Source organism: Chlorocebus sabaeus, chromosome 14 (genome assembly GCF_047675955.1).
Source record: "Chlorocebus sabaeus isolate Y175 chromosome 14, mChlSab1.0.hap1, whole genome shotgun sequence".
Classification (NCBI taxonomy): Eukaryota; Metazoa; Chordata; class Mammalia; order Primates; family Cercopithecidae; genus Chlorocebus; species Chlorocebus sabaeus.
Genome location: NC_132917.1, coordinates 36,777,929 through 36,804,234, shown reverse-complemented (window position 1 = coordinate 36,804,234; position 26,306 = coordinate 36,777,929). Strand labels below are relative to the sequence as shown.

Genomic DNA, 26,306 nt, shown 5'->3' with positions numbered 1-26,306 from the left:
GTGTTTTATTTCTTACTGTTGACTCTCACTGTCATTGCAGAAAACTCTTCTAGAGAAATTACTCTCAAAGAAACCTGAGGACCGACCTAACACATCTGAAATACTAAGCACCTTGACTACGTGGAAGAAAAACCCAGAGAAAAAGGAACGACATACATGTTAGAGCCCTTCTGAAAAAGTATCCTGCTTCTGATATGCAATTTTCCTTAGATTATCTAAAATCTGCTAGGGAATATCAATAGATATTTACCTTTTAATGTTTCCTTTAATTTTTTTTACTATTTTTACTAATCTTTCTGCAGAAACAGAAAGGTTTTCTTCTTTTTGCTTCAAAAATATTCTTACATTTTACTTTTTCCTGGCTCATCTCTTCATTCTTTTTTTGTTTTTTAAAGACAGAGTCTCGTCTGTTGCCCAGGCTGGAATGCAATGATCCAATCTCGGCTCACTGCAACTTCTGCCTCTTGGGTTCAAGTGATTGCCTCAGCCTCCTGAGTAGCTGGATTACAGGCATGTGCCACCCACCCAACTAATTTTTATATTTTTAATAGAGACAGGGTTTCACCATGTTGGCCAGGCTGGTCTCAAACTCCTGACCTCAAGTAATCCACCTGCCTCAGCCTCCCAAAGTGCTGGGATTACAGGCATGAGCCACCGCGCCCAGCCTCATCTCTTTGTTCTAAAGATGGAAAAAACGCCCCCAAATTTTCTTTTTATGCTATTAATGAATCAATCAACTCATACCTATTTATTAAATTTCTACTGCTTTTAGGCCAAAAAAAATAAGGTCGTTCTCTGCCTCACATAGCTTATAAGCCAGTCGGAGAAATATGGTACTCGTAAACAAAAACAAAAAAAAGTGATGTACAACCACTTTGGAAAAACAATTTGGCATTATCTAGTAAAGTTGAATCCATGTATACCCATAAAACGGTCAGTTCTGTTCCTACATACATGCTTACAAGAATGTCCATAAAACCCTGTTTATAATAGCCAGAAGAACAGGGAACAACCATAATGCCCATCAAAAGAAGAATGGATTAAAAAAATTTATATTCACACACAGGAGTACTATATAGTATTGAAAACAATTGAATTACAGCTAAATGTAATAACGTAACACAATATAACTCTCGGGAACATAATGTTAAGCGAACAAAGCAGGTTTTCAGAAAATATATGCAGAATAATTCCATTTATATAAAGTTCCAGAGCATGCAAAACTAAATCATTTTCTATACGAAACCCAACAAATGTGATGAGACAACAATGGGAAGGAAGGGAATGAGAAATACTTAATTCTGGATGGTGGTTATCTTTCAGGGCAGGGAATTATGTGATTGGGGAAATGGACTTTCAAAGGTAATGGTAACTTCCTTAAACTGGATGGTAGGTCCACTAGTGTTTGCTGCATAGTTTTACATTTTATCTTAAATACATTTTGTATCTATTTTATCACCCGCTTTAAAGACAACTGTGCTGTAAGGCAGTGGCTAAAAACAGAAAATAGTCCATCGCGAAGGGTGAGATGGCTTTCTACTGAGCACAGGGCTAGAAGTGACAGCCCAGTGGGCCTTCCAAGTATATGCCAGGGTGTTAGATGAGTAGAGAGGAGACCACCCAGGAAGTCTGGACAAGGGGCCTGGCATGAGCTCTGGAGAAGAGATATTTGAGGAACACCGGGTACGCTAGTTTGTTGTCCTGAATTGCTGTAGAGAATGCTGAAAGATAATCTAAATTGCATCTTAGAAGACCCTGAAGGTTAATTTGAACTTAGGGCAATTGTTGTAGTTTGTTTTCTTATTGCCATAAATGGATACTTGAGGCTGGATAATTTATAAGGAAAAGAGATTTCTATGACTTACGGTTCTGCAGGCTGTACGAGAAACGTGGCACCAGCATCTGCTTCTGCTCAGGCTGCTTCCACCCATGGAGGAAGGTGAAGGACAGCGGATGTGCAGAGATCATATAGCAAGAGAGGCAGCAAGAGAGTGAGGGAGAAGGGCCAGGCTCTTTTTTAACAACCAGCTCTTGAGGGAACAAATAGATTGAGAACTCCTTGCTTCCCCTCCCCAGCACACCCCACCCCCAGGATGGCATTAATCTATTAATGAGGGATCTTCCCCCATGACCCAAACACTTCCCATCAGGCCCAAACACTTCCCACCTCCAACATTGGGATCAAATTTCGACATGAGATTTTGGGGGACAAACATCCAAACTATAGCAGCAACCAACTACCATTCTAAAACTGCCACATGAGTTTAGGATTTTAAAAAAGGGCCACATTTAGGTTAAGCAAAAAGTGAAAATACAGTAAGAGAAAATACTTTCATAAAGTCTTTAGAAAGTGTTCATAAAAAGCAGTTCATACATTTTTCACATAAGGTTCATCAATAGATGCTAAAACTATTGGATGAAGATCTGTTGTGGAATAGGAATCTTCACAAGGATTTAAATATAATCCTACAGAAGATATATCAATTATACAGGGAAAATGTACCTTTACAATGGTCACCACAATAACCAAGTGATTCAATTTAGCAGCACCCAAGGTGGAACATCCTAACATTATGCCCCTCCTGATGTGATTTAAGAATTTTACTTATTTAGTTTTCTTGCACAAAGTGTTAAACTGGAATTTAATCATGAGGAAATTATTAGACAAATCCTGAATGTAGTCATTCTATAAGATGATTGACTTGGGCTTCTCAAAAAGTCAGTGTCATGGAAAAAAAAAAAAAAAGAGAGAGAGACTTGTAAGATCTAATGACCAAATGCAATGTTTGAATCTTCATTGTATCCTGGATATTCAAAAAGACAAAAGCTGGACGCAGTAGCTCATGCCCGTTATCCCAGCATTTTGGGAAGTCAAAACGGGAGGATGGCTTGAGCACGGGATTTCGAGACTAGCCTGGGCAACACAGTGAGTTCTCATCTCCACAAAAAATCAGAAAAAATTAGCTGGGCATGGTAGCGTGCACCTGTAGTCCCAGTTACTTGGGAGGGTGAGGTGGGAGGATCACTTGAGCCGAGGAGGTCAAGGCTGCAGTGAGCCATGATCATGCCACTGCATTGCAGCCTGGGTGACAGAGTGAGAGCCTATCTAAATAGTAACTTTTAAAAATATAAAGAAAACAACAACCCAGCAAACAGCTATAAAGATATCTTTGGGACAATTGAGAACATTTGAATATAGACTGCGTATTCGTTAACAATGCCAAATAACTGTTTTCTCAGGTGTGATAATAGTATATGCAGAAAATGTTTTGTTTTGTTTGTTTGTTTGTTTCGAGATAGAGTCTCACTCTGTCACCCAGGCTAGAGTACAGTGGCGCAATCTCGGCTCCCTACAACCTCTGCCTCCCAGGTTCAAGTGATTCTCCTGCCTCTGCTTCCTGAGTTGCTGGGATTACAGGCACCTGCCACCACTTCAGGTTAATTTTTTTCTATTTTTAGTAGAGACGGAATTTTACCATGTTGACCCAGCTGGTTTTGAACTCCTGACCTCAGGTGATTCACTTGCCTTGGCCTCCCAAAGTGCTGGGATTACAGGCATGAGTCACCATGCCTTTCCAAAAGTGTTTATTTTTAGGCAATGCATGCACAACTATTTAGAGGCCAAGTGTGTCATGATGTCTGCAACTTTCAATGTTCAGCAAAAATCAACATGGAGAGAGAAGGAGGACACACATGTGGTAAAATATTAGCCATTGAACAATTGGTAAATCTAGATGACAGTACACAGGTGTTTTTGTATTATTCTTTGAACTTTTCTGTAGATTTGAAAATGTTCTGCGTAGAGAGAAATCTTTTTTTTTTTTTTTAAATCAGGTTGTAATGAGACTATATTCAAAAGAAACACTAAATGATGTGGCCAGTTAGTGAGAATGTAGCCTTATCTTTACCTGACCTCATTTTAATATTCCTACTCTGGCCAGGCATGGTGGCTCATGCCTGTAATCCCAGCACTCTGGGAGGCCGAGACGGGTGGATCCCCTGAGGTCAGGAGTTTGAGACCAACCTGGCCAACATGGTGAAACCCCCTCTCTACTAAAAATACAAAAATTAGCTGGGTGTGGTGGCGGGTGCCTGTAATCCCAGCTACTCGGGAGGCTGTGGCAGGAGAATCACTTGAACCCAGGAGGCGGAGGTTGCAGTGAGCCGAGATCGCGCCACTGCACTCCAGCCTGGGTGACAAGAGTGAAATAGCCTCAAAAAAAAAAAAAAAAAAAAGATATATATATTCTACTCCTATGAAATGAATATAGCATTTCTTAGCAACTTCTATTTATCTGTGAGTATATATTTTCTTGGCCTCAAAATTAAAGTAAAAAGTATCCTCTTTCTCAGAGGAGGACAGGGGCAAGAGCCTGGGACCTTATTTGCTAATTAAAATGCACACATACACACACACACACACACAGAAATTTTGAGAGCCATTTTAATATAATTGCCTTATTAGAAACATACCTTTTAGGGAATGTTTGTCACTAAACCACATATTATTTAAATATGTACATGTTTAACATAAATACATACATAAAATTCACATGCATACTTAACACTTATGTTAAATATATTCACTGTATGTATATATGTACACAATATATGCATATATATGTGTGGATATGTGGTATGTGTGCATGTGTGTGTATGGCCAGCTACATGATTTGTGGGACTAAGGGCAAAATGAAACTGTAGGGCCCTCATTCAAAAATTAGGTGTGGGATGCTTCTAAGCACAGTCTTGTGGAACTGCACAGGTTGCATGTCCATGAAGCCATCTTGTGTGTGTGCATATATGTGTGAATATATATTTTATATAATATATATGCATGTATGTATCTGAGAAGAAATGTTTAAAAGACTACATACAAGCTTTTCCAGGTCTCTACTATATGTTAACTAACTAGAGACATAACTCACAACATCCATTGCCCACTGAGTGTTCACCATAATTTGAGATTCTTGGCATGTTAACTTTTCATTGCAGAATATTGAATAATTTCAATATTATTCATACTTATTTAAATTTTTTTATGTTCAAACATACACAAAAATAGAATAATGAAACTCTACCCATCACCCAACTTCAACAAATGTCAATACTTTACCTTTCTTAATACATCTAACCCCTTACTTTTCATTTGTTTCTTTTGGTGAAGTATTTCATTGTAATTTTTTTAAAAAAGAAACAGGATCTCACTCTGTCACCCAGGCTAGAATACAGTGGCATGATCACAGCTCCTTGTAACCTCAAACTCCTAGACTCAAGTGATCCTCCTGCTCCAGCTGCTTAAGTAGCTGGGACTACATGCATACACCACACACCCAACTAATTTTTAAATTTTTTGTGGAGATAGGGTCTTGCCATGTTTTCCAGGCTGGTCTCAAACTCTTGGCCTTGAGCGATGCTCCTGCCTTGGTCTTCCAAACTGCTGGGATTACAGTGTCCGGCCCTACTGGAATATTTTAAAGTAAAGCTCAGGTGTTACATCATTGCACTTGTAAGTACTTTAAAATGTATCTCTAGCAGATAAAGTCTTTTTAACAAAACCACAGCATCATTGTCACACTCAAAAAATCCGCAAGATTTCCTTAATTATCATATAATGGTCTGTATTGTTTCTATCTCAAAAATACAATTTTCTTTGTTGTTGAAATATAGATCCAACATTGCATTTGGTTGATATGTCTCCTTTACTCTGTAACATTTACCCCTGTGTTTTAGATCTTCCTGGCTTTTATTTGTCCTGTGGAATTTCCTCCATTCAAGATTTGACTGATGGTATCCCCATAGTGTCCAGTTAGACCTAGAAGCTGGATTTGATCCTGGTTCATTTATTTTCTCCCAAGAATACTCCATAGGTGATGCTATATACTTTCTCTTGCATCATTTCAGGAGGAACATGATGTCTGATTGTTCCACTTTCAGTGACTTTAATATTGATCAGTGGGTTCTGGTGGTACCACCTACTACAAAGTTTCTCATCAATCTTTCACCTGATGGTTTTAGCAGCTATTGATGATTGTTGCCTGGATCCATTATTTCATTTCAGGGGTTGTAAAATAGTGATTTTCTGGTTCTGTCAAACCTCTTGCATTTATCAGCTATGATTCTTTAAGGAACTTTCTCTAAATCTGAATGGGAAAGATGGGATAAATATTTACAATTTTTAGAGTGAGTTAGTGCCCTAGCAACCTCCAAAGTTGACAAATGAGTATTTCTTTAAATCAAGGTATGGCCCATCCAATACTTTGAAACCAGCATGTTTAGAATGGAGCAGGAAGAAACTACATTTGAAAGGTCAGAAAGTGGAAAGACTAAGAGGGCCTGAACAATAAGAGGACAGAACCAAGAGGAGTTGGCAACTAATTGGATGTGGGGATTAAGGAAAGGTAAGCATCAAAGATTACCTCCAAGTTTGTTAGAAGGTGAGTAGCAGGATTCTGATGCCATTAAAGTAAATACAGGTCTCAGTCAAATGAACCCCAAGTGAAGGGGTGGCCTGCCCCTCCACACCTGTGGGCGTTTCTTGTTAGGTGGAACGAGAAACTCGAGAAAAGAAATGAGACACAAAGTATAGAGAAAGAAAAAGTGGGCCCAGGGGACTGGCACTCAGCATACAGAGGACCCATGCTGGCACCGGTCTCTGAGTTCCCTCAGTATTTATTGATCATACCATCTTAGAAAAGGGAAGTGGCAGGATAATAGGATCATCGTAGGGAGAAGGTCAGCAGTAAGACATATGAATAAAGATCTCTAAGACATATGAATAAAGTAAGTTTAAGGAAAAGTGCTGTGCCTTCATATGCATATGTAAACATCTCTATAAACCTTTTTAGTGCATAAAGAGCAGCATTGCGCTAGCAAGTCCCACCTTCAGCCCTAAGGTGGTTTTCTCCTATCTCAGTAAACAGAACATACAATCGGGTTTTACACCAAGATGTTCCACTGCCCAGGGATGGTCAGGAGACATGCTTTTCTCTATCTCAACTGCCAAGAGGCCTTCTTTCCTCTTACACTAGTCCTCCTCAGCACAGACCCTTCACGGGTGTCGGGCTGGGGGACGATCAGGTCTTTCCCTTCCCACAAGGCCATATTTCAGACTATCACATGGGAGAAACTTTGGACAATACCTAGCTTTCCTAGGCAGAGGTCCCTGCAACCTTTGGTACTTGAGATTAAGAGAATGGTGATGACTTTTCACAAGCACACTGCCTTCAGGCACTTGTTTAACAAAGCATACCCTGCACAGCCCCAAATCCTTTAAACCTTGAGTCACCACAGCACATGTCTCTTGCAAGGACAAGGTTGGGGGTAGGGTCACAGATTAACAGCATCTCAAATACAGAACAAAATGGAGTTTCTTATGTCTACTTCTTTCTATATAGACACAGTAACAGTCTGATCTTTCTTTTCCCCACACCAAGAGCCACATGTATTTGCGGGGTAATTTATTTGTCTCACGCTTTTACCTGTTTCATGATTTTCAGTAATTTAGAACTTAAGCGAGTAGTAGGGCCACTGTATATCTATCAACATGGTGAGGTAGAGCACGTTTGGGAGGGAAGACATTGAATCCCATTTGGTGACGGTGAGCTTGAGGTGCTGCCAGAACATTGCATGGAAGATAGGAGGAGACTGTAGAAAATGCAAGACAGGAAAGGTCTCCACTTACATGTTAACTGTTTCTCTCTAAATGGCCATCCAGGCCTCAATGTCTACAGTTCTTGATCTGTGATTACATTTCTTGAAAATAGTCATAGATGAAGGGATCACAGCTGATAGATGTATGGTGACGTTATTGGCTTAAATTCTAAATAACCAGAAACTGTAATAGGCAAAGCAGTGAGGCAAATAAAATGCTTCTCAAATATGTATGGCTCTTACAGGGTTAATTTGATTTGAACATGTATTAATTTCTTACGGCTGCTATAACTAACAAATTACCACAAACTTGGTGGCTTAGAACAACACACATTTATTCTTTCTGTTCTGGAGGCCAGAAGTCTAAAATGAGATTCCCTGGGCTGCAGTTCACTGGGCAAGGCCATGCTCCTCTGGAGATTTCCGTGATGCTTGCCATATTCAGTGTTTCCTGAGGAAGCCCCTCCCATGCAGGTCTGCAGTTTTACCTCAACAGGCTTTTGCACTCAGTGGCTCTCTTCTGTGGTTTCTATCTGAAATTCTCTTCATTTTTCTAAAATAACAGCTTTACTGGGATATAATTCATATGCCATACAATTCACGCATACAGTATACAATTCAGTAGTGTTTACTATATTCAGAGTTGTGCAACCATCACTTGTCTCACCCCCAAAAGAAACCCTATACCCATTAGTATTCACTCCATTTTCTCACAACTCTAGGTAACCACTAATCTACTCTCCATCTCTATAGATTTGCCCATGCTAGACATTTCATATAAATAGAATCATACATGTGGTCTTTTTCACTGAGTATAATGTTTTCAAGGTGCATCCCAGCTGTGGCATGAATCAGCATCTCATTCCTTTTTATTGCCAAATAATATTCTATCATATGGATATGTCACATTTTATGTATCCATTCATCAGCTGATGGACATTTGGGTTGATTCTACTTTTTTGGCTACTATGAATAATGTTACTGTGAACTTTTGTGTACAAATCTTATGTGGACATGTTTTCATTTCTCTTGGATGTATATTCCTAGGAGAATGGCTGGATCATACGGTAACTCTTTCCTCATAACTTTGCATATCAAAATTATATCCATCTTTTTAGAAGCCAAATTCAGTGTTATTTCCAAAGTGTTCAAACATCTCCCACTCAAAATGAATCTTCTCCCTAGTAGTCCCATTGTTTAGTACCTAATTGTTCTTACCAGTTTGTCTTAGAGCTCAGTGATTCATACATAGCACTTTTCTTCATTATACTGCTAATTTCATTATACTGTAAGAATGGGGACAAGCTGTCACTCTTGTATACCACAAAGCAGTGAGTGCACTGCTGTGAAGAAAGCAGGAACTCAAAGTTAAGAATTTTGAATGCTTGAGCCTGTAAAATGTGTCTAATAAATAATAATGTTCATTTTCAAATTTCAACAATTAAATGTTTAACAAATAACACTTGAAATAAATGTTTGTTAGAAAAACCAATTTGGTATGTTAAAGTATTTATTTTGAATTTCAGAAACTACAGTATTCTGGATTTTTAATTAAGAAAATGAGACATTTTAGAATTTCTAGATAGGACTTTGAAAATAAACATAGCACAATATACACAAAAGTAAATGACAACATGACATTAAATTTTACATTGTTTTGCAGTTTCAAATTTCATATGAATGTTCTACAACAAATTTTAAAATTATTTTCAATGTTTTGCTTCCCTCGGTGCTCATTATTGCCTATTTATAAAGTCATAAAAGGCCTAAAAATAAGTTTTTATTGAAAGCCTGATTTTTTTTTTTTTCTACTTAAGATGGCGGTCTCTCACTGTGTTGCCCAGGCTGGTTTCAAACTCCTGGGCTCAAAGGATTCCCCACCTCAGGCCCCTGAGTAGCTGGGACCAAAGGCATGCACCACCACACCTGGCTGAAAGCCTGTACTTTTATCCTTCGATAGACAAGAATGGAGGGATTATCTCCCACTCTCTAAGCTGGTCTAGTTCCAGTCCTAGGCCTGTAAATGTAGACCACAATCCTGGTGAAGTCATGGGTTCCATCAGTGTTATTCTGGCATTCGCAGCATAATTGTCATGAACATATTTAAAATATTTTAGGCCACTGAGCAGGTGTGGGTTGTCCTCATAGTAAGAGGAGAAAGGGAAGCCAGTTCCTGTCTAACTCCATTCCATCTGAAATTATCCATTTGGCTTTGGGATTTGACTGAATGTTGTTATGTTGGCTGAAATGACACCAAAGTATTGACTGTAATTGCAAGAGTAAAATGTACTCCTCTGTTTTATTAATAGCTACTAATAAAATATATATATATATATATATATATATATTTTTTTTTTTGAGACAGGGTCTTGCTCTGTCACCCAGGCTGGAGTGCAGTAGCATGATCTCAGCTCACTGCAACCTCTGCCTCCCAGGTTCAGGCAATTCCATGCCTCAGCCTTCTGAGTAGCTGGGATTACAGGCGTGCGCCACCACGCCCAGCTAATTTTTGTATTTTTAGTAGAGAGGGGTTTCACCATGTTGGCCAGGTTGGTCTCCAACTCCTGGCTTCAAGTGATCTGCCTGCCTTGGCCTCCTAAAGTGCTGGGATTATAGGAGTGAGCCACTGCACTCAGCCAATTTTATAATTTTTTTAAAACAAAAAAGTAAATATTAAACAATAGCATCCAACCATATAAACTTAAAATATTATATATATATTTACATTCATAAAAATAATTTGTTTTCTGGAGGAAGAACTGAGGCCCAGAAGTTAACTAGATTAGTGGCTCAAGCTAGGCTGCATTTTAGAATCAAGGGCAGTGATGCCCACGTCACAGTGACTAATGGCATCAGAATCTCTTGGGATGGGACCCTTTTATTATTATTTTGTAAAGCTCCCCAAGTTAAGCTTGAAAAGTGAATTAGGTAATATTAAGTCAGAGATTAATACAAGTTGTACTAAGAGATTAATACAAGTTGTACTACTGATTGTCTTACCCTAGCAAGTGTAGGTTAGTTTTTGCGATCTTCTTATGTATGCTGTTTCTAATAAAAGGGGTTGTTCTCTTGCTCAATCCAACTAAAAGGTGAGCTATAAAATCACACAGGTGATCACAGCTCTATCCAAAGAATGGTGGTGCTCCATACTTAACCTCAGCGCTAGTTCTTATCCTCAGGTGCTCATCACTCATTCTTGGGACTTCAAAATAAATACAGATATCCAGAACCACCTGAGACTAGATGAATCAAAATCAATCACTAGGAGAGACGCCTGAGCATATGAACTTTTAAAAAGGTTCATGATTTTGATGCCTCACCCTGGATGGAGCTCTCTCATAGTATATGCCACATGGTATGTCCTTAGCTGTATTCAGTAAAATTACAGGGAAGCAGATTTCAGTTTAAGAGAAAACAATGAAAACAATTTAGAGCTACCCAGTAATGGAATGGTTTTAAAGCAGTGAGCTCTCTGTGGCTAGAAGAATAAAGGCAAAGGTTGAACTATCACTTGCTGGGAATGCTATCAAGGGGTTTCCAAATTCAGTAAATACTTGGATCACACGATATTTGAGTTTCCTCACAATTCTTAACGTTTCTCTAGCCAAAACTTCCAACAGATCACATATAATAGATACAGACATTGTCATGAAAACTCATGATTTTACCAGAAATTATCACAGTTATTTTGTTTGTAAAATGGATTAGAATTTAGTAGTACTGATGGAACACTGCCTCTGACATCAGCCTTATTGAGGGGAATACTTTTCCCCTCCTCTTCATGCTTGGATGGAGGGAAGGGAAATTCTCCTTGCTCTTTCAAAGCAAGAAGTGTAGGGAAAAGCTCTCTGAACCCTCATTCATTCCTTCCCAACAGAGAACTGTCTCATCCCACAGGTGATACAAGAAGGAACTAAGCATGTGTGGTCCAGTCCCTGGTGGTTTCCCTGACCTTGAAAGCTAAGTGGTCTCAGAATGCAAAGATGGGCTCTGCCCCAACAAGACAGAGACCCGCTGTTCTCTCCAATCAGGGAGAAATATTAGAGTGTTCAACTGGAGAAAAAGTCAACCTTCTTCTCTATTTCAGTTTATTCACTGATAAAGTGGATATTTTTCTCTTCCCCTGACTCCCATTTCTTATCTCTCAATTTGTTCCAAAGTGAAGAGGGGAATAAGATAGTTACCTGTTGGTGTCCTTAAACCCCTCATGTATCACAATACAGCAATAAATTGTAACTGTCCATCTCTATGATACTTGTGTTCTGAAATGCCATTGCATTATTTTTTTCAAGTCAGTGAACACTCATACTCTAAAGTACGAAAAGAACAAAACATTATATAAAGTCCCTCTTTCTTTACTGGCATAATAAATTTTGGATTTCCAGCTGCTGAATTGTCCATCCCTAGGAAATAATAACACTTTTCTAGTTTCTACTTTATTGGGGATAATCTTAGTCATGATCTGCAGAAGTTGGTCCTGGACAATTTGAAGATAGGTCTTCTTTATCTGTAAGTTATGTGAGGGAAATGAAAGATTAATACACCTTCTCCAGTAAACTATTCTAGAATATTATTTCAACATAACATGCATTTTTTGATCTGATGTTTTCTACTTATTCTGCTAAACAAACCAGAAAAGATAAAAACAGCAATAACCAAAAATGCTTCACTCTCAAGTAAAAAGTTCTTAAATACAAGTTAGCAAAGGTAGCTTGGGAAAAGGTGTTAGAAGGAGAAACACTTGGCTCTCTAAGACACCTAGTAAGTGTAAACCATTTCTATCTTTATAATGGAAAAAAAACAAGGAATGGATTTCAACATATCTGATTTCTATGGTTTGGGGTAATACTCACTCTAACTATATAAACATTAGCTCTTAAAAATTTAATATAAATTCTTTCGAATATCTGTAGCCAAAGAAAGAATCTTTAAAAATAAAGCACAAAACATTCATCATCCTCAGGTTATTCTAAAATTATTTCTTTTGAAACAAAACACTGAAAAATTCCCTTTCACACATTCAGTTTAAAAGTTAAATGCAATTTTCATAGAGCCTCAATTATTTCTATATCCACTATTTAAGACATTGGTCCCACATTGCCATTTGAATGGAATAAGAAATCTCCATTGTCAGTGGGGGAATGACTTTAACTAAAAATTGGAGAGTATTCATCTATTTTTAAAAAGTATAAAGCATTTTCTTACCTTCATAGGCTGTTCCACACCAAATACAATACAGATGTTCTTCTCTTAAATAACTAGTCAATATTTGTAATTTTTCCAGTACCTAGATATAGGATACAAGCACATTAATACTTTATATTGAACAGAACCTTGGTTTTCTGGCTCTTAGATCATGCTGAATTAGCTCAAGGCTGTAAATATTCTGCTATACTCTGGAATAGTTATTAGAAATGTCAAGGGCAGAACTGATATATTTGAATGTGTTCCAGTTCATTAGCCACCCTGAGATTTTCACAAGTCTGCCAGACACAATAGAGACTGCTTGTTAACATTGAGAAAATAGTTTTTGGGTGGCCTTATTATAATCAGCATCCTTTAAAGGCTTTTTCTACTTTCAAGGCATCTACCTCCCCCAGATAAGGTGAAGGTGAATATTGCCTCCTTTTGTCACAAAAGTTCTCATCAGTGGTCTCCCAATTAAGTGGAATATAGATTTTTCAAATTGTGAATGTTTTCTACAAAATTAGTACACTCAAGTAACCATAGGGGTGTATTTTCCTTTCTTGAATAATCTCCATTTCCTTTTTTTTTTTTTTTTTTGAGACAGGGTCTCGCCCTATCACCTAGGCTGGAGTGCAGTGGCGTCATCTCGGCTCACTGCAACCTCTGCCTCCCGGGCTCAAGTGATCCTCCTGCCTCAGCCTCCCAAGTAGCTGGGATTATTGGGTGCCCCACACCTGGCTAATTTTTATATTTTTAGTAGAGACTAAAATACACCACCATGTTGGCCAGGCTGGTCTTGAACTCCTGACCTCAACTGATCCACCAGTCTTGGTCTCCCAAAGTGTTTGGATTACAGGTGTGAGCTACTGCGCCCGGCCTCCATTTCCTTTTGATTGTGTTTTTTTGTTGTTTATGAGTAGGAGAAAAAAAGTACACATTAAAATCACTTGTAGAAGTTTTGCAGGAAATAAGGTATAAATTAAAATAATTTACATTTGTTGCTAATTCATCATCCAAACTGTAGCTGAGATGAGAGGACAAATGGAAGCTAAAGGGAAAAATTATATGTAAGTTTTCATTTGGGGTTAATAAAATAATCCTGCAATGCAGTACCTCTCAACCAGGGGTTATTTTTCCCCTCTGGGACATTTAGTAATGTCTGGAGAGGGTTTTGGTTGTCATAAGCAAAAGTGCAACTGGTATCTGGTGGGCAGAGGCCAGAGATGCTGCTAAACATCTTGCGATAAACAGGACAGCTCCCCACAACAGTGGATTACCACAACTCAAAGTGTTAATGTTGCCAAGGCTGAGACACCCTATGAAGGAAATGGTGCCAAAGCATACGCTTAAATCTTCACTCTTATATTCATCTTCATCCTGTTCTTTTTCTTCTTCATCTTCTTCAGTCTCCTCTTCAAGCCTCAACCAGTACCATGCTTCCCTGGGAACCTGAATATTCTGAAAATACAGAAGTATTCTCAATTAAACATACTAAACATAAGAGCATGACAAATATGCTCATGTCAACATGAATTCATTCTTTCAATACGTATTCACCGAGTGTGGCTTTAAGAGTAAAAACACTTTATAAAATTTATATATTTATAAATTTATATATTTATGAAAATACATAATTTTATATAAATTATCACAGATCAGAAGTGCACATTACATGAAAGCTTTAATGAGTAGATAAACCAGGCTTGGAGTTCTTAGTTTTTTAAAAATATATATATACACACACATATATAAATATGTATATATATACACACACATATATATGAAATCACAGTGGGTACCAAAACACTTTACTAAACTGAAAGCTGGTAAAAGGCTTACTTTCTGGGCATCCAATTGTTGACAGGCTCGCTGGCTTCTTCTGAGATCTCCTTCTAGCTTCATTTCATCTTGCTTATTTTTAAGTCGCATTCTAATTGAAAGGAAAAATTGTACACTGAAGGTCCACATTCTCTTTAACCATTTTATATGCCCAAGTACCGGAGAACATATCACAATAAAGAGGAAATAAAACCAAAACCAGCTCAAAAACAGCTTTACCGAAACTGTTCTGCAGCTTTTTCTTCAGCTTGGTTTTTCATGTGAATCTTTTTTCTGTAGCTTTCCAATTTTTCCTCTGCTTTCCGTTTTAATGATGCCTCGTGACCAATGCCACTTTTCCCTATTCAAACCGAAAATTCTGATGAGAAACATACTGACTTTGTGCTTCAAAACAAGACAATGTATGTACAGATTAAATGCAATTCTCATTTGAGTACTATTATTCACAAATCATTTGAATATACTAATAATAGAAAACACTAAGGTTTTTAAGCCCAAAACATAATCTGATTTTTACAAAGATTATTAATCTCATAAGATAGTAATACTATGAACAATTTTTCGAATCAGAAAAACAGTATTAACTGGTATAGTTTTACTTAAGTATGATGAATAAAGTATATATTTTTCTCTTGAATTCATCCAATGTATTAAGCAAAACATTTGGTAGGTAAATCTGTCTCAGAACACTTTTATTCTATTTTATTTTTATAGAGACAGGCTGGTATGTAGTGGCACAATCATGGCTCACTGTAACCTTGAACTTGTGGACTCCAGGAATCATCCCGCCTCAGCCTCCTGTGTAGCTAGGACTACAGGTATGTGCCACTACATCCGGGTAATTTTTAAAATTTTTGGCAGAGACGAGGTCTTGCTATGTTGCCCAGGCTGGTCTCAAACTCCTAGCTGCTTTTTTTTTTTTTTTTTTTTTTGAGATGGAATTTCACTCTTGTTGCCCAGGCTGGAGTGCAATGGCACAATCTTGGTTCACCGCAATCTCTGCCTCCTAGGTTCAAGCGATTCTCCTGCCTCAGCCTCCCAAATAGCTAGGATTACAGGCATGTGCCACCATGCCCGGCTAATTTTGTATTTTTAGTAGAGATGGGGTTTCTCCATGTTGGCCAGGCTGGTCTTGAACTCCCGACCTCAGGTGATCTGCCCACCTCGGCCACCCAAAGTGCTGGGATTACAGGCGTGAGCCACCGCGCCCAGCCGACTCTTGGCTTTAAGCAATCCTTCTGCATCGGCCTCCCAGAGCCAAACAGTTTTAAGACATATCAATGGACAAAAACAGTATTGCACATTCAACGGTTATAATGATTTGTTCTTCCCACATTTGTGTAGTTTAAATTTTATTTTATACTCACTAAAACTTATTTCTTTTCTGGTTGAAGATGTTTAGAAATTTAACAAAATTTTACTGAACTGTAACAGTACCATCATAAAAAAAAATGTATTTATTGAGCAAATATACGTGGTAGATCTAAGGGTAAGTTATTATTACTGGCAAATAGGCTCCAAAATAATTACCTACCTGTTTTGATATTGAGAGGAATCGGTTCAACAATACCACCCCCTGCAAGAGAATGAAATACAAACTACTTTAGAAAATCTTCCTCAAACTACAGGACAGTATAAGTGTGCAACTTTACAATGCTCTACGCATATGCCCTCCTGTTTCAATGATACTCAAAACTGAAATCTGAACATCAGTATTCTATATATAATCAATTACCTCCCTTGTCTTCAAATACCTACTCATCAAAAAGGCTGATTCACAGCCTCCTATGCCACCTGAAGGTGGAGTTTTAAGAAGGAACAACACTGATATTATTAGTGCAAGAGGGTGATAGCCTTAAGTGAAAGCAAAGCAATTACGATAAAAGAAAGAAAAACTGTTTACAGAGGTTGCTATAAATATATAGCCTCTCTATCTTTTTTTTTTTTTTTTTTTTTTTTTGAGACAGAGTCTGGCTCTGTCGCCCAGGCTGGAGTGCAGTGGCCGGATCTCAGCTCACTGCAAGCTCCGCCTCCCGGGTTTATGCCATTCTTCTGCCTCAGCCTCCCAAGTAGCTGGGACTACAGGCGCCCGCCACCTCGCCCGGCTAGTTTTTTTGTATTTTTTAGTAGAGACGGGGTTTCACCGTGTTAGCCAGGATGGTCTCGATCTCCTGACCTCGTGATCCGCCCATCTCGGCCTCCCAAAGTGCTGGGATTACAGGCTTGAGCCACCGAGCCCGGCCAAGCCTCTCTATCTTAATAAGCAGTTTCACTTCCTAAAAAGAGAAGTGAGAATCGAGCCTCTTCAACTGGACGGTCACTCAGATGGCTGCCACAGGTACAGAGCAAGCAGGGCAAAGTCTTGCCATCATCCTCAGTGTTGTTTCAATGTCTTTAGCCATTGCACTTCTCAACCCATCACTTATCACCATTCTTTGCTACATCTGTTGTAAGCCACATCCATCTCAGTTGTTAGTGCCTTCAAGGCTAAGCTGGGCTGATAAGCAGCTCTTGATGGCACATGTGGTATCTAAAATGGATGCGGGATGATGAAAGTTCTCCATAAGACTTGTTAAAACATAATAGACTAAAAAGCCTAAGTTGTTTTAATTTCTATGTAGATAAAGATTAAAGCATCAGCTTTGGTCCTCATTGATAAGTCACAATTAGGTGTTAAGGAATACCTGTCTATTTCCACTTGTGACTTACCACTCTTGCCAAGTGCCTGACCACTTTTATAGCCCATCTTTTGCAGCAAGGCAAACCCTTTGTTTTCACAGCCTAGTGCATTCTTCAACCCAATGTTACGTCTTTCTTGTTCTTCTTCTTTTAAACTCTTCTGCCTGTTTTTCAAATTGGCTTCCTGTTGCTTTTCTTCTTTTCGGCGGGCTTCTCGGATTTGCCTTAGCATTGGCAATCCTGGTCTGATATCTTCTCTGAATAAGGGAAAAGTTTTTTTAGATGAGTCCATAAAGTTTTCTTTTCTTTTTTTTAAAATTTTTTGAGATGGAGTTTTGCTCTTATTGCCCAGGCTGGAGTGCAATGGCATGATCTCGGCTCACTGCAACCCCCACCTCCTGGGTTCAACCGATTCTCCTGCCTCAACCTCCTGAGTAACTGAGATTACAGGCACCCACCAGCATGCCCGGCTATTTTTTGCATTTTTAGTAGAGACAGGGTTTCGCCATGTTGGCCAGGCTGGTCTCGAACTCCTGACCCCAGATGATCCGCCTGCCTCGGCCTCCCAAAGTGCTGGGATTACAGGCATAAGCCACCACGCCTGGCCAAGTTTTCTCATAACTCTGTCACTTACTCACCTGACAACAGTTAATATTTCGGCACTACCTCTATGATCATCTTTGTTATTATGACATTAGAGCATAATCAGTGACCTCTAAGAATGGCTGTTTTAGTAGAAATGATGAAGGCTGGTGCCAGATCGTAAGAAAATAAGGAAAGCACAAAGTTGAAGAAATCAGATATAGTAAGTTTAGACTTACTATGTTTCTAGGATGTTGGCAATAATAAAGAACAAAGTTGTATATAATAAAGAACAAAGTTGTCCCAACTACTAGAAGAGACAATATGATGAAATAAAGGAAAAGGAGTAAATTTCCTTGGAAGAAGGCAATAAAAAGGATCATGGGCAAAAGTACAATGGTTAGCATTAAAAGGAGGAAGTGGCTTCTAATATCTTTGTATGGAGGCATAGGAGGTACTTCCATAAAGCAAGAAGACTGACTTTCCAACCACACATTTAAACTCAATGTCAGGCTGGGCACGGTGGCTCATGCCTGCAATCCTAGCACTTTGGGAAGCCAAAGCCTGAGCTCAGGAGTTAGAGACCAGCCTTAGCAACATAGTGAGACCTTGTCTCTGCAAATAATAAAAAAGAAGAGTTAGCTGGGCATGATAACATGGACTGCAGGCCTGCCAGTCCCAACTACTTGGGAGGCCGAGGTAGGAGAATCTCCTGAGCCTGGAGAGTTTGAGGCTGCAATGAGCTATGACTGTGCCACTGCACTCCAGCCTGGCTTACAGCGTGAGACCCTGTCTCAAAAAAATAAAATAAAATGTCATTGCTTAATCTACACATCTTATACATATCATTGCATTGGGTATGCACATTTACTTACTGGACATTAATGAAGGAATCAGACATATAGTCCTCTTCTTCTGCCATGTTCAACTTCATATGGCTATAGTATCTACAAATAAAGTAATAATTACTTTTTTTTTTTAGTTTATCAGAATGGAAATAAACCTTTCTGTATCTGCAGCCATGAGCTGTCTCTAGAGCTCCACTATATATTCAGGTGCCCTTTGGACATCTTTATCTGTGGACGTTTCGAACTCAACACTCATTTCTTTCCCCTCTCCCCAGCCTTCTACATCCCCTGTATTTCCATATTAATGTCATCATTATCTCCTTCTTCCTGACCTCTTATGAAGCTCTGTCAAGTCTTCCTCCATAAAACTCCTCACAGACGTTTTTTCTACAGCTGCGACCACTGCTTTAGTTCAGGCACTTTTTTTTTTCCTCACCTGAACTATTACAACAGCTTCTTAACCAGCTTCTCAGTTGGTCTCCTCTTCCAATCCATCCTCTGCACCCCATCCAGAGGTTTTTTGTTTATTTGCTTGTTTGTTTTTAAATACAAGTCAGGTCAGGTTATTAGCCTGTTTCAAATCCTTCATTAAACCTGACTCTGTAGGCAGTGGGGGACCAGTCACTTTTGCAAAGCATGAGATGTTGTCCTTCATAATCTGACACAACTGTCCCTAAGGATTCATTATTCAAGCCCCATGGCTTCTCACTGCCCTCTGAACACAGCATAGACAATTCTTCCCTGTAGGCCAAGGCTACCCTCCCTTCAGAAACCTGTCCTGACCACTCCAGTCCTTTTTCTACAGCACTTTATGTCCAAGCTGCTCATGTGGAACTCGATATAGTTAACAACTCACTTATATGGAAATACTTTTGAGGGACAGTTTCTATCCAAAATAGTTAAAATCATGTAATTACTGGCCCTTAATGGGTTAAAGTAATTATCTACAAAAGTACTACTCAAACTTTATTGTGTATACAAATTGCACTGAGATCTTCTTAAAACACAGAATCTGATTCTGGGGCTGGAACCTGAGGTTCTGCATTTCTAACAGGTTCACAGGCAATGTCAATGTTGCTAGTTCAGTTGCTTTTAAGACAAAAGTGTAGTCACTTGTTGTGGTGCATATATAGTGTTTTTTCCTGCCTACCATCTTTTCCTTTGGGAACCCAACCCTCTGCCCTTCATGTGGTTCTAGTAGAAGGTGGCAATGTCAGTATCCCATATTTCCTTGGGCACAAAGATGGTGAATTATAGTACCCTATGTCCAGCCAATAGGGGACGAGATGACCCAGCCAGGGAAATAACCATCTCTTTCCTTACATTATATGAATATATGGGTTGTCGGGGAAAGAAAGTCTTTTACGGGTGTTTCTGAACTGGGAGAATGTGAAGCTGGGCTGTGGATGGCCATCTTCTTGGCCACATGAAGGGATCTTGTCTGAAGAATGAAGCCAGATAGAGAAAACGAGCCTAGTTTTCAAGGCCGTGGATTCTTTGATGCTGCGACTTAGCATTCTACCCCAATACATAGACTAATACATTTCTGCATTACCTAAGCTTGCTGAAGTAGAGGTTCTGTCAACTGCAACCAAGTGTCTAGAAAATTACACTGGATGAAAAAAGGATTACTATACTAATTTTTAATGGTATTCTTTTTTGTTTTTTGAGACAGAGTCTCACTCTGTTGCCCAGGATGGAGTGCAGTGGTGTGATCTCAGCTTACTGCAACCTCCACCTGCTGAGTTCAAGCAATTCTCATGCCTCAGCCTCCCGAGTAGCTGGGATTACAGGCATCCACCACCACACCCAGCTAATTTTTGTGTTTTTAGTAGAGACAGGGTTTCACCATGTTGGACAGGCTGGTCTCAAACTCCTGGCCTCAAGTAATACACCTGCCTCACTTGGTCTCCCAAAGTGCTGGGATTACAGGCATAAGCCACCATGCCTGGCCTGATTTTTTATATTTTTAATGTATATCTTCTCAACTAGATAATGTATATCTTGTGCTAAACACAAAAACAAGTCCCCTATATCATCCCTACCTACCACTGCATCCAAAACATAAATGCTTAATAATTGTTTAGCAACAATGAGGATAAAAAGGGTCTTTAATATTTGTGATTTTATAACTTTTTCCTATGTCAACATGCCATTTTTAAACACTTTTTAAATAAGTACAGAAAACACAAAAAACAAACACACAGCTTAATACATTTTTGTGAGTCAAACATTCTTGTAACCATGTGGTACCCTCCAACATGGCTCCCAATCATTCTTGCTGCTTGGTTTTCTACATCCTTAGTGTAGTCTCCTTCCACAGTGAACAGGATTAATCTGTGTAACCAATAGGATTTTGTGGAAATGATGGAGTTGATTTATTGGTCATAACTGCAGCTCTTAGGTCATTCTAACTTTGAAATTGGATGACTCACTTGAAGGAAGTCAGCTGTCACATAATAAGTATACTCAAGAAGCTCTATGGAGAAGGTCACACGATTGGAATCAAGACCTCCTATTAAAAGTCAGCACAAACTCATGAGCCACAGGAGCGAGCTACCTGGGAAATGGATCCTCTTGCTCCAGTCAGGGAGGCCTTCAAATGACTCAGCCTCGGCTGGCATCTTCACTGCAACTTCTTAAGAAAGTCCATGCTAATAAACTAAGCCAAGCTGCTAACAAATTCCTGACCCATAGAAACTCTGAGATAGCAAATGATTACAGTTATCTTAAGCTGTTACCTTTGGGGATAATTTGTTATGCAGCAAAAGTTATCAGGAGGTAGAACCTTATCGGGCACCTGGGAGCCCTCATCCCCTACCCAGTTGCACCTCTCTTTTGGTTCTAAGAATAGTCACTATTCTGGTTTTTATGGCAATCATTTCCTTCATTTTCTTGGTAGTTTTGTCATCCACGTGTGCATCTTTAAACATTACAGTTTAGTTTACCTATTTTTATTATAAGTTAAAAACGTGCACTATTATATACAGCATTTATGATAATTCACCTACTCCCTCTAAACCTGATTCTTCATTTGTAATAACAGCATTTTTACACATAATGGTTTAACATTTACCCAGTACATCACACATTTTTATCACATTTAACCACCACTAACAACTCTACAAGGTAGGAATTGTTTTTCCTATTGGAGAAATTAAGGCTCAGTATGGCTAAATGACTATTTCAAAACCACAAAGAATCCAGGTCACAGTGCCTTGCAAATAGGATTACATTGTTTTTAAGAGACCTATTTAAAGTGCCAGGCACATCTGAATGCGGTTACAGGTTGCTTTTAAAGCTCTCTTTCTATTGGTAAAATATACTTCAGCATTATCCATTTCCATCAAAAATAAGCATAAACGTCACAAGGCGATACTCTGGCAGAGATGATGGAGGCTTGGACCAGAGTGATAGCAATGGAAGTGGTCGCATTTGGGGTATATCTGAAGGTAGAGCTTACAGGATTTGCTGATGTTGTAGGTAGTACGTAAAGAACGATGTCAAGATAACGCTAAGTTTTTGGCCTGAATACGTGGAAGGAGTTAACATTTTTTGAGTGGGAAGACTGTAGGAGTAGGTTTGTTTTTGTTTTTTTACTGGGGGTAGTCAGGAAACAGACATATTGAGAGTACTATTACATATAAAAGTGGAGAGATGGACCTACAGTACAAATGTGACAAGAAATGTCCCACTCTCAACACTATGCTCAGGAACCGCTGATCCCTTCCCTCCCGCGTTCCTCCTGGCTGCAAGCGCCCCACAGACGCAACCACCCACGGATGGAAAGGTGGCTGACGGTGTGATATGGTACTCACGGCCAGCGCACGCTGCCTTTTATCATTCTACCGGCGCTCCCCAGACCCTTACCTGACAGCTCTCTTATCTGACAGCTCTCTACTAGCCCCGGTTCAGCTCCGCGGAGCGCGCGCTGCGCATGCGCCCACCAACCAGCATCGGACTTCCGGGCCTCGGCTCACAGCAGTTTCCGAGCGCAGACTCAATTGGAAACTTGCGGTGGGTGATACGAGGATGTGGTGATTGCGCTTGCGCAAGACCAGCCCTCCGCGCAAGCGCTGTTCCCTTGTTTCCTGCAGGCAGGAGTGCGGGAGGTGGGGCATCCGGGTCTCTTGGTGGCTGCTTCTGCACCCGGAGCTCAGCTGATCTGCCTTTTCAGACTAGAAGGTGAGGTCGCGGAAGCATGCACGTTGACAAGCACGGACTCCTGTCCCACGTACATTTTTAGACGGGTGGGGAGGAAATTTGAGTTCGTAATGAACATTTTCCCTTTTCTGGCTCCCTGCGCAGTTCGGAGCCGCCGCCTCGTGCTATTGACAGCCTGCGGAACCCCACGGAGGCTTGCGGCGGCCTCTTGCGTTTCCCCGGGTCCGCCGCTTTCGGTTTTTGGAGTAGCCGGGTGAAGCCAGACCCCGAGCGCGCGAGGCTTCTCGGGTGCATTCCTGACCGCCCGGTGTTGTCACTGAGGCTTTGGCCGCCGGGACCTGGCCGCCCCACCCATCCCCTTTGGAAGAGTCTTGGAGACCTGCAGTTCGGGATGTCTGTGCTGGGTGTTTTGACCTCAGTCCCCCGATCAGGTGCAGCGCGGGAGGGTAAAGGTGCGATATACCGAGCAGTGGACGAGAAAAAGAGGAGGATGGTTGTCAAGCCCGGCTGGGGTGTTTGATCTTAGTGCTTCAGTTTTCTCATTTATAGAACGGGTCAATGACATAGGTGCTGCTGGACATATTTCTTCTGGAATAATGCCTTTTTTTTGGGCAATAGTTTATTTTAATTTTCCTTTCACTCCATGATTCATTCTTCCTTATACCAAGCAGGTTTTTTTTTCGCTTTTTTTTTTGTTTGTATTTTTGTCTTTTAAAAGTATGTTTTCAGGTTTTGCCTCAAAGAAGTTGAGTTTTTCCCCAAAAGAAATGAGTAGTCATACTTTTCTTAGTGGGTATATTCCATAAAGCTTGACTTTCAACATTAAAAAAAAATTACAAGTATTTTTTACTCTGTTAAATTTAAGGTGTGAATTTAAAACTTCAGTAATGGAGTTAGCCCACAGTTTATTGCTAAATGAAGAAGCTTTGGCTCAAATCACTGAAGCAAAAAGACCGGTTTTTATCTTTGAATGGTTGCGATTTCTTGATAAAGTCTTGGTTGCTGCCAACAAGGTATGGTATTGCTCTTTTTTCCCAGTTGCATTAATGTAAAGAGATTATGTGGTCATGATTCTTAAGAAAACATATGTTTTGGAAGGTTTGTGGGTCACTTATGGAACTTCAGAATATTGCACGAATGGGAATTTAGTGGCAAAACTCAAACCTCGTTTAAATCCAGCTCATTGCCTTCCTTCTTTATATCTCTACCTGTGCAGTTCATTGTAACTGGAGAAAAACGTGGCTACATGATTGGTGTCACTTTAAATTTATCATCACCCATTGCAAGTGGTCTCTCTGTGCAGCCTAACAATCCCAGTATCTTCACTTATCTCTCTGAGGAGTCAATAATAGGCTTTTTTTTTTTCATTTTCTTCCTGCATAGTCTCAATTCAGCTTATTTTTTATTGTCTGTGTATTTTATATTCTATCTTTAAAAGTAGATATGGCCCGGCGTGGTGGCTCACGCCTGTAATCCCAGCACTTTGGGAAGCCGAGGTGGGCGGATCACCTGAGGTCAAGAGTTCCAGACTAGCCTGGCCAACATGGTGAAACCCCGTCTCTACTAAAAATACAAAAATTAGCCAGACATGGTGGTGGGCGCCTGTAATCCCAGCTACTCGGGAGGCTGAGGCAGGAGAATCGCTCGAACCTGAAAGGTGGAGGTTGCAAGGAGCCGAGATCACGCTATTGCACTCCAGCCTGGATGACAAGAGTGAAAACTCCATCTGAAAAAAAAAAAAAAAAAAGTAGATGCTTCCCTCAAATGTCTGATGATCTTTGGCTGCCTGCTCAAATTTAAAAGTGGGTAGTAAAAACTTTTCTCAGCAGGGCCAGTCTTTTAAACTGGACTTCACTGTAGGCTGGTCTGGTTCCTGATCGTAGTATTTCAGATTTCTGTAGGCTGCTTATTCCCCAGAAGATACTTTTCTACTCTCAGGTCTGAAGAGTATATGGCTAGCTGGCTATATTCTTGGAATTGTGGGAGAAGAGTGGAGACTTTAACATTCAGTGTGTGTACTTTCACTGCATGTCTGTGTTTTCAGTGCAGTTTTCCCAGACCGCAGCTGTGCCTGGGGTCTCCTAGTCTAGACATACGGTATTTCACTCTACCCAGAGAATAAGGTTTCAGTCTGCTTCCATAGTGGAGAAGAGGAGTCTTACTGCTTCTTAGACTCTCAACCATTCCCTCTCTCTCAAGGTGCAACTTCACTGCCACCTCCAAAAGCACCTAGGGCTTAAAAATACCACGATCTCTTAGGGGGTCCTGTGTAATAAGATAGGTCCTTTCTTAGCTTTCCCTGTTGGGAACACTTGGTTTCCAAATATTGTGCTGATTCTTTTTCCTATTTTCTTTACCCTTTGGATTTGTGCTTTGTTGTTATTGTTCCTCTTGTTGCCTTTTAGTATGGTTTTAATGGAGTTTCTATGGAAACAGTTAATGCTTGACCTAATGTAAATGAGTTAATAGGTGCAGCACACCAACATGGCACATGTATATATATGTAACAAACCTGCACTTTATGTACATGTACCCTAGAACTTAAAGTATACTAATAACAACAACAACAACAAAAAGAAACCGTTAATGCATGGATTCACTTGTAATCTTTAACTAGAAGTTTCTGTTTTCTCTTAAATCCCCTACAACCGGGAATTTCCTTCCACTCCACTGAAACAGCTCTTGTCCAGCCATCAGTGGTCTGGGCAATCAGTGGTCAGTATTCTGTCTTATTTGATCCATCTCTATCTTTTCACCTCGAAACACTTAAAACATCTTTAATTTTGTTGTGAAATTGATAAATACAAGACTATATAAAACATAGTTATGAAGCATAATATGAATATCTGTACACCCTCCACCCAAATTAGAAAATAATATTGTTTTCATTGCTTTGCACAGTTTGTCTGAAGTTTTCTTCCTGTTCGTGGCTTCCCAAGACACTGTTAGGTTTTGGTTCCTCTCCCACTTCACTAACTACTAATTGTTCTTTTTTAAGTCTTCCTCAGTTCAGGGCATTTTTTAAAAATCTGTACATAGTCCCTCAGTGGTATCTAATTGTGTGATTTTTACTATCATCTATAAAATAGTGATTCCCAGGATAATGTTTACTCTACTTCTTTCTTACCTAAGTGGCATCGCAGAGTTAACATACCCAAACCAAATTCTTGATTTCTCCTCCCAAACTTGTCTTTTTCCCTATGTTCTCTATCTCAGGAAATGACCATTTCATCCTTCTGGTTGCTCAGGGGGAAAACCATAGAGTCATTTTTGACTTCCCTCTTTTTCTCAAATTTCACGTCATATTCACCAGCAAATCCTATGGTTTCATCCACAAATTAATCCAGAGTTTAC

The 26,306-nt window shown here is 39.7% G+C and overlaps 3 protein-coding genes across 9 annotated transcripts in view; 2 read left to right on the top strand and 1 right to left on the bottom strand.

Annotated features, from left to right (window-relative positions):
• EIF2AK2 (eukaryotic translation initiation factor 2 alpha kinase 2) overlaps positions 1-9,145 on the top strand; it is a 60,849-nt gene extending 51,704 nt beyond the window's left edge. For all 5 annotated transcript variants that reach the window (XM_038006797.2, XM_038006796.2, XM_073022923.1 and 2 more), the window contains one exon: positions 41-9,145. In XM_038006797.2, the coding sequence (XP_037862725.2) occupies positions 41-163 (123 nt within the window). In that variant the 3' untranslated portion in view covers positions 164-9,145. The remainder of the gene's footprint in view (positions 1-40) is intronic.
• On the bottom strand, positions 4,178-22,762 carry GPATCH11 (G-patch domain containing 11). The gene is made up of 9 exons (XM_007970951.3): positions 22,659-22,762; positions 18,816-18,887; positions 17,389-17,615; positions 16,214-16,255; positions 14,899-15,019; positions 14,680-14,770; positions 14,185-14,298; positions 12,859-12,940; positions 4,178-12,160 (listed from the first exon to the last, which is right to left on the bottom strand). Exons 2-9 carry the CDS (start codon positions 18,872-18,874, stop codon positions 12,105-12,107), a joined length of 792 nt encoding a protein of 263 aa, XP_007969142.3. The 5' UTR covers positions 18,875-18,887; positions 22,659-22,762; the 3' UTR covers positions 4,178-12,104.
• A 65-nt stretch (positions 22,763-22,827) lies between these two features.
• HEATR5B (HEAT repeat containing 5B) overlaps positions 22,828-26,306 on the top strand; it is a 106,606-nt gene continuing 103,127 nt past the window's right edge. Inside the window, exons 1-2 of one of the 3 annotated variants that reach the window (XM_073022921.1) lie at positions 22,828-22,973; positions 23,818-23,965. In XM_073022921.1, the coding sequence (XP_072879022.1) occupies positions 23,840-23,965 (126 nt within the window). In that variant the 5' untranslated portion in view covers positions 22,828-22,973; positions 23,818-23,839. The remainder of the gene's footprint in view (positions 22,974-23,817; positions 23,966-26,306) is intronic. The other 2 variants (XM_007970947.3, XM_007970946.3) reach the window with 2 other exon arrangements.

Coding starts and splice junctions, on each gene's coding strand:
- GPATCH11 (XM_007970951.3), bottom strand. CDS start 18,874: ATGAAGTTGAACATGGCAGAAGAAGAGGACTATATGTCTGATTCCTTC. Junction 14,771..14,898: donor AAAGCTGCAGAACAGTTTCG/GTAAAGCTGTTT, acceptor CCTTTCAATTAG/AATGCGACTTAAAAATAAGC. Junction 12,161..12,858: donor GTGTGGAACAGCCTATGAAG/GTAAGAAAATGC, acceptor CATAACTTACAG/ATAAAGAAGACCTATCTTCA.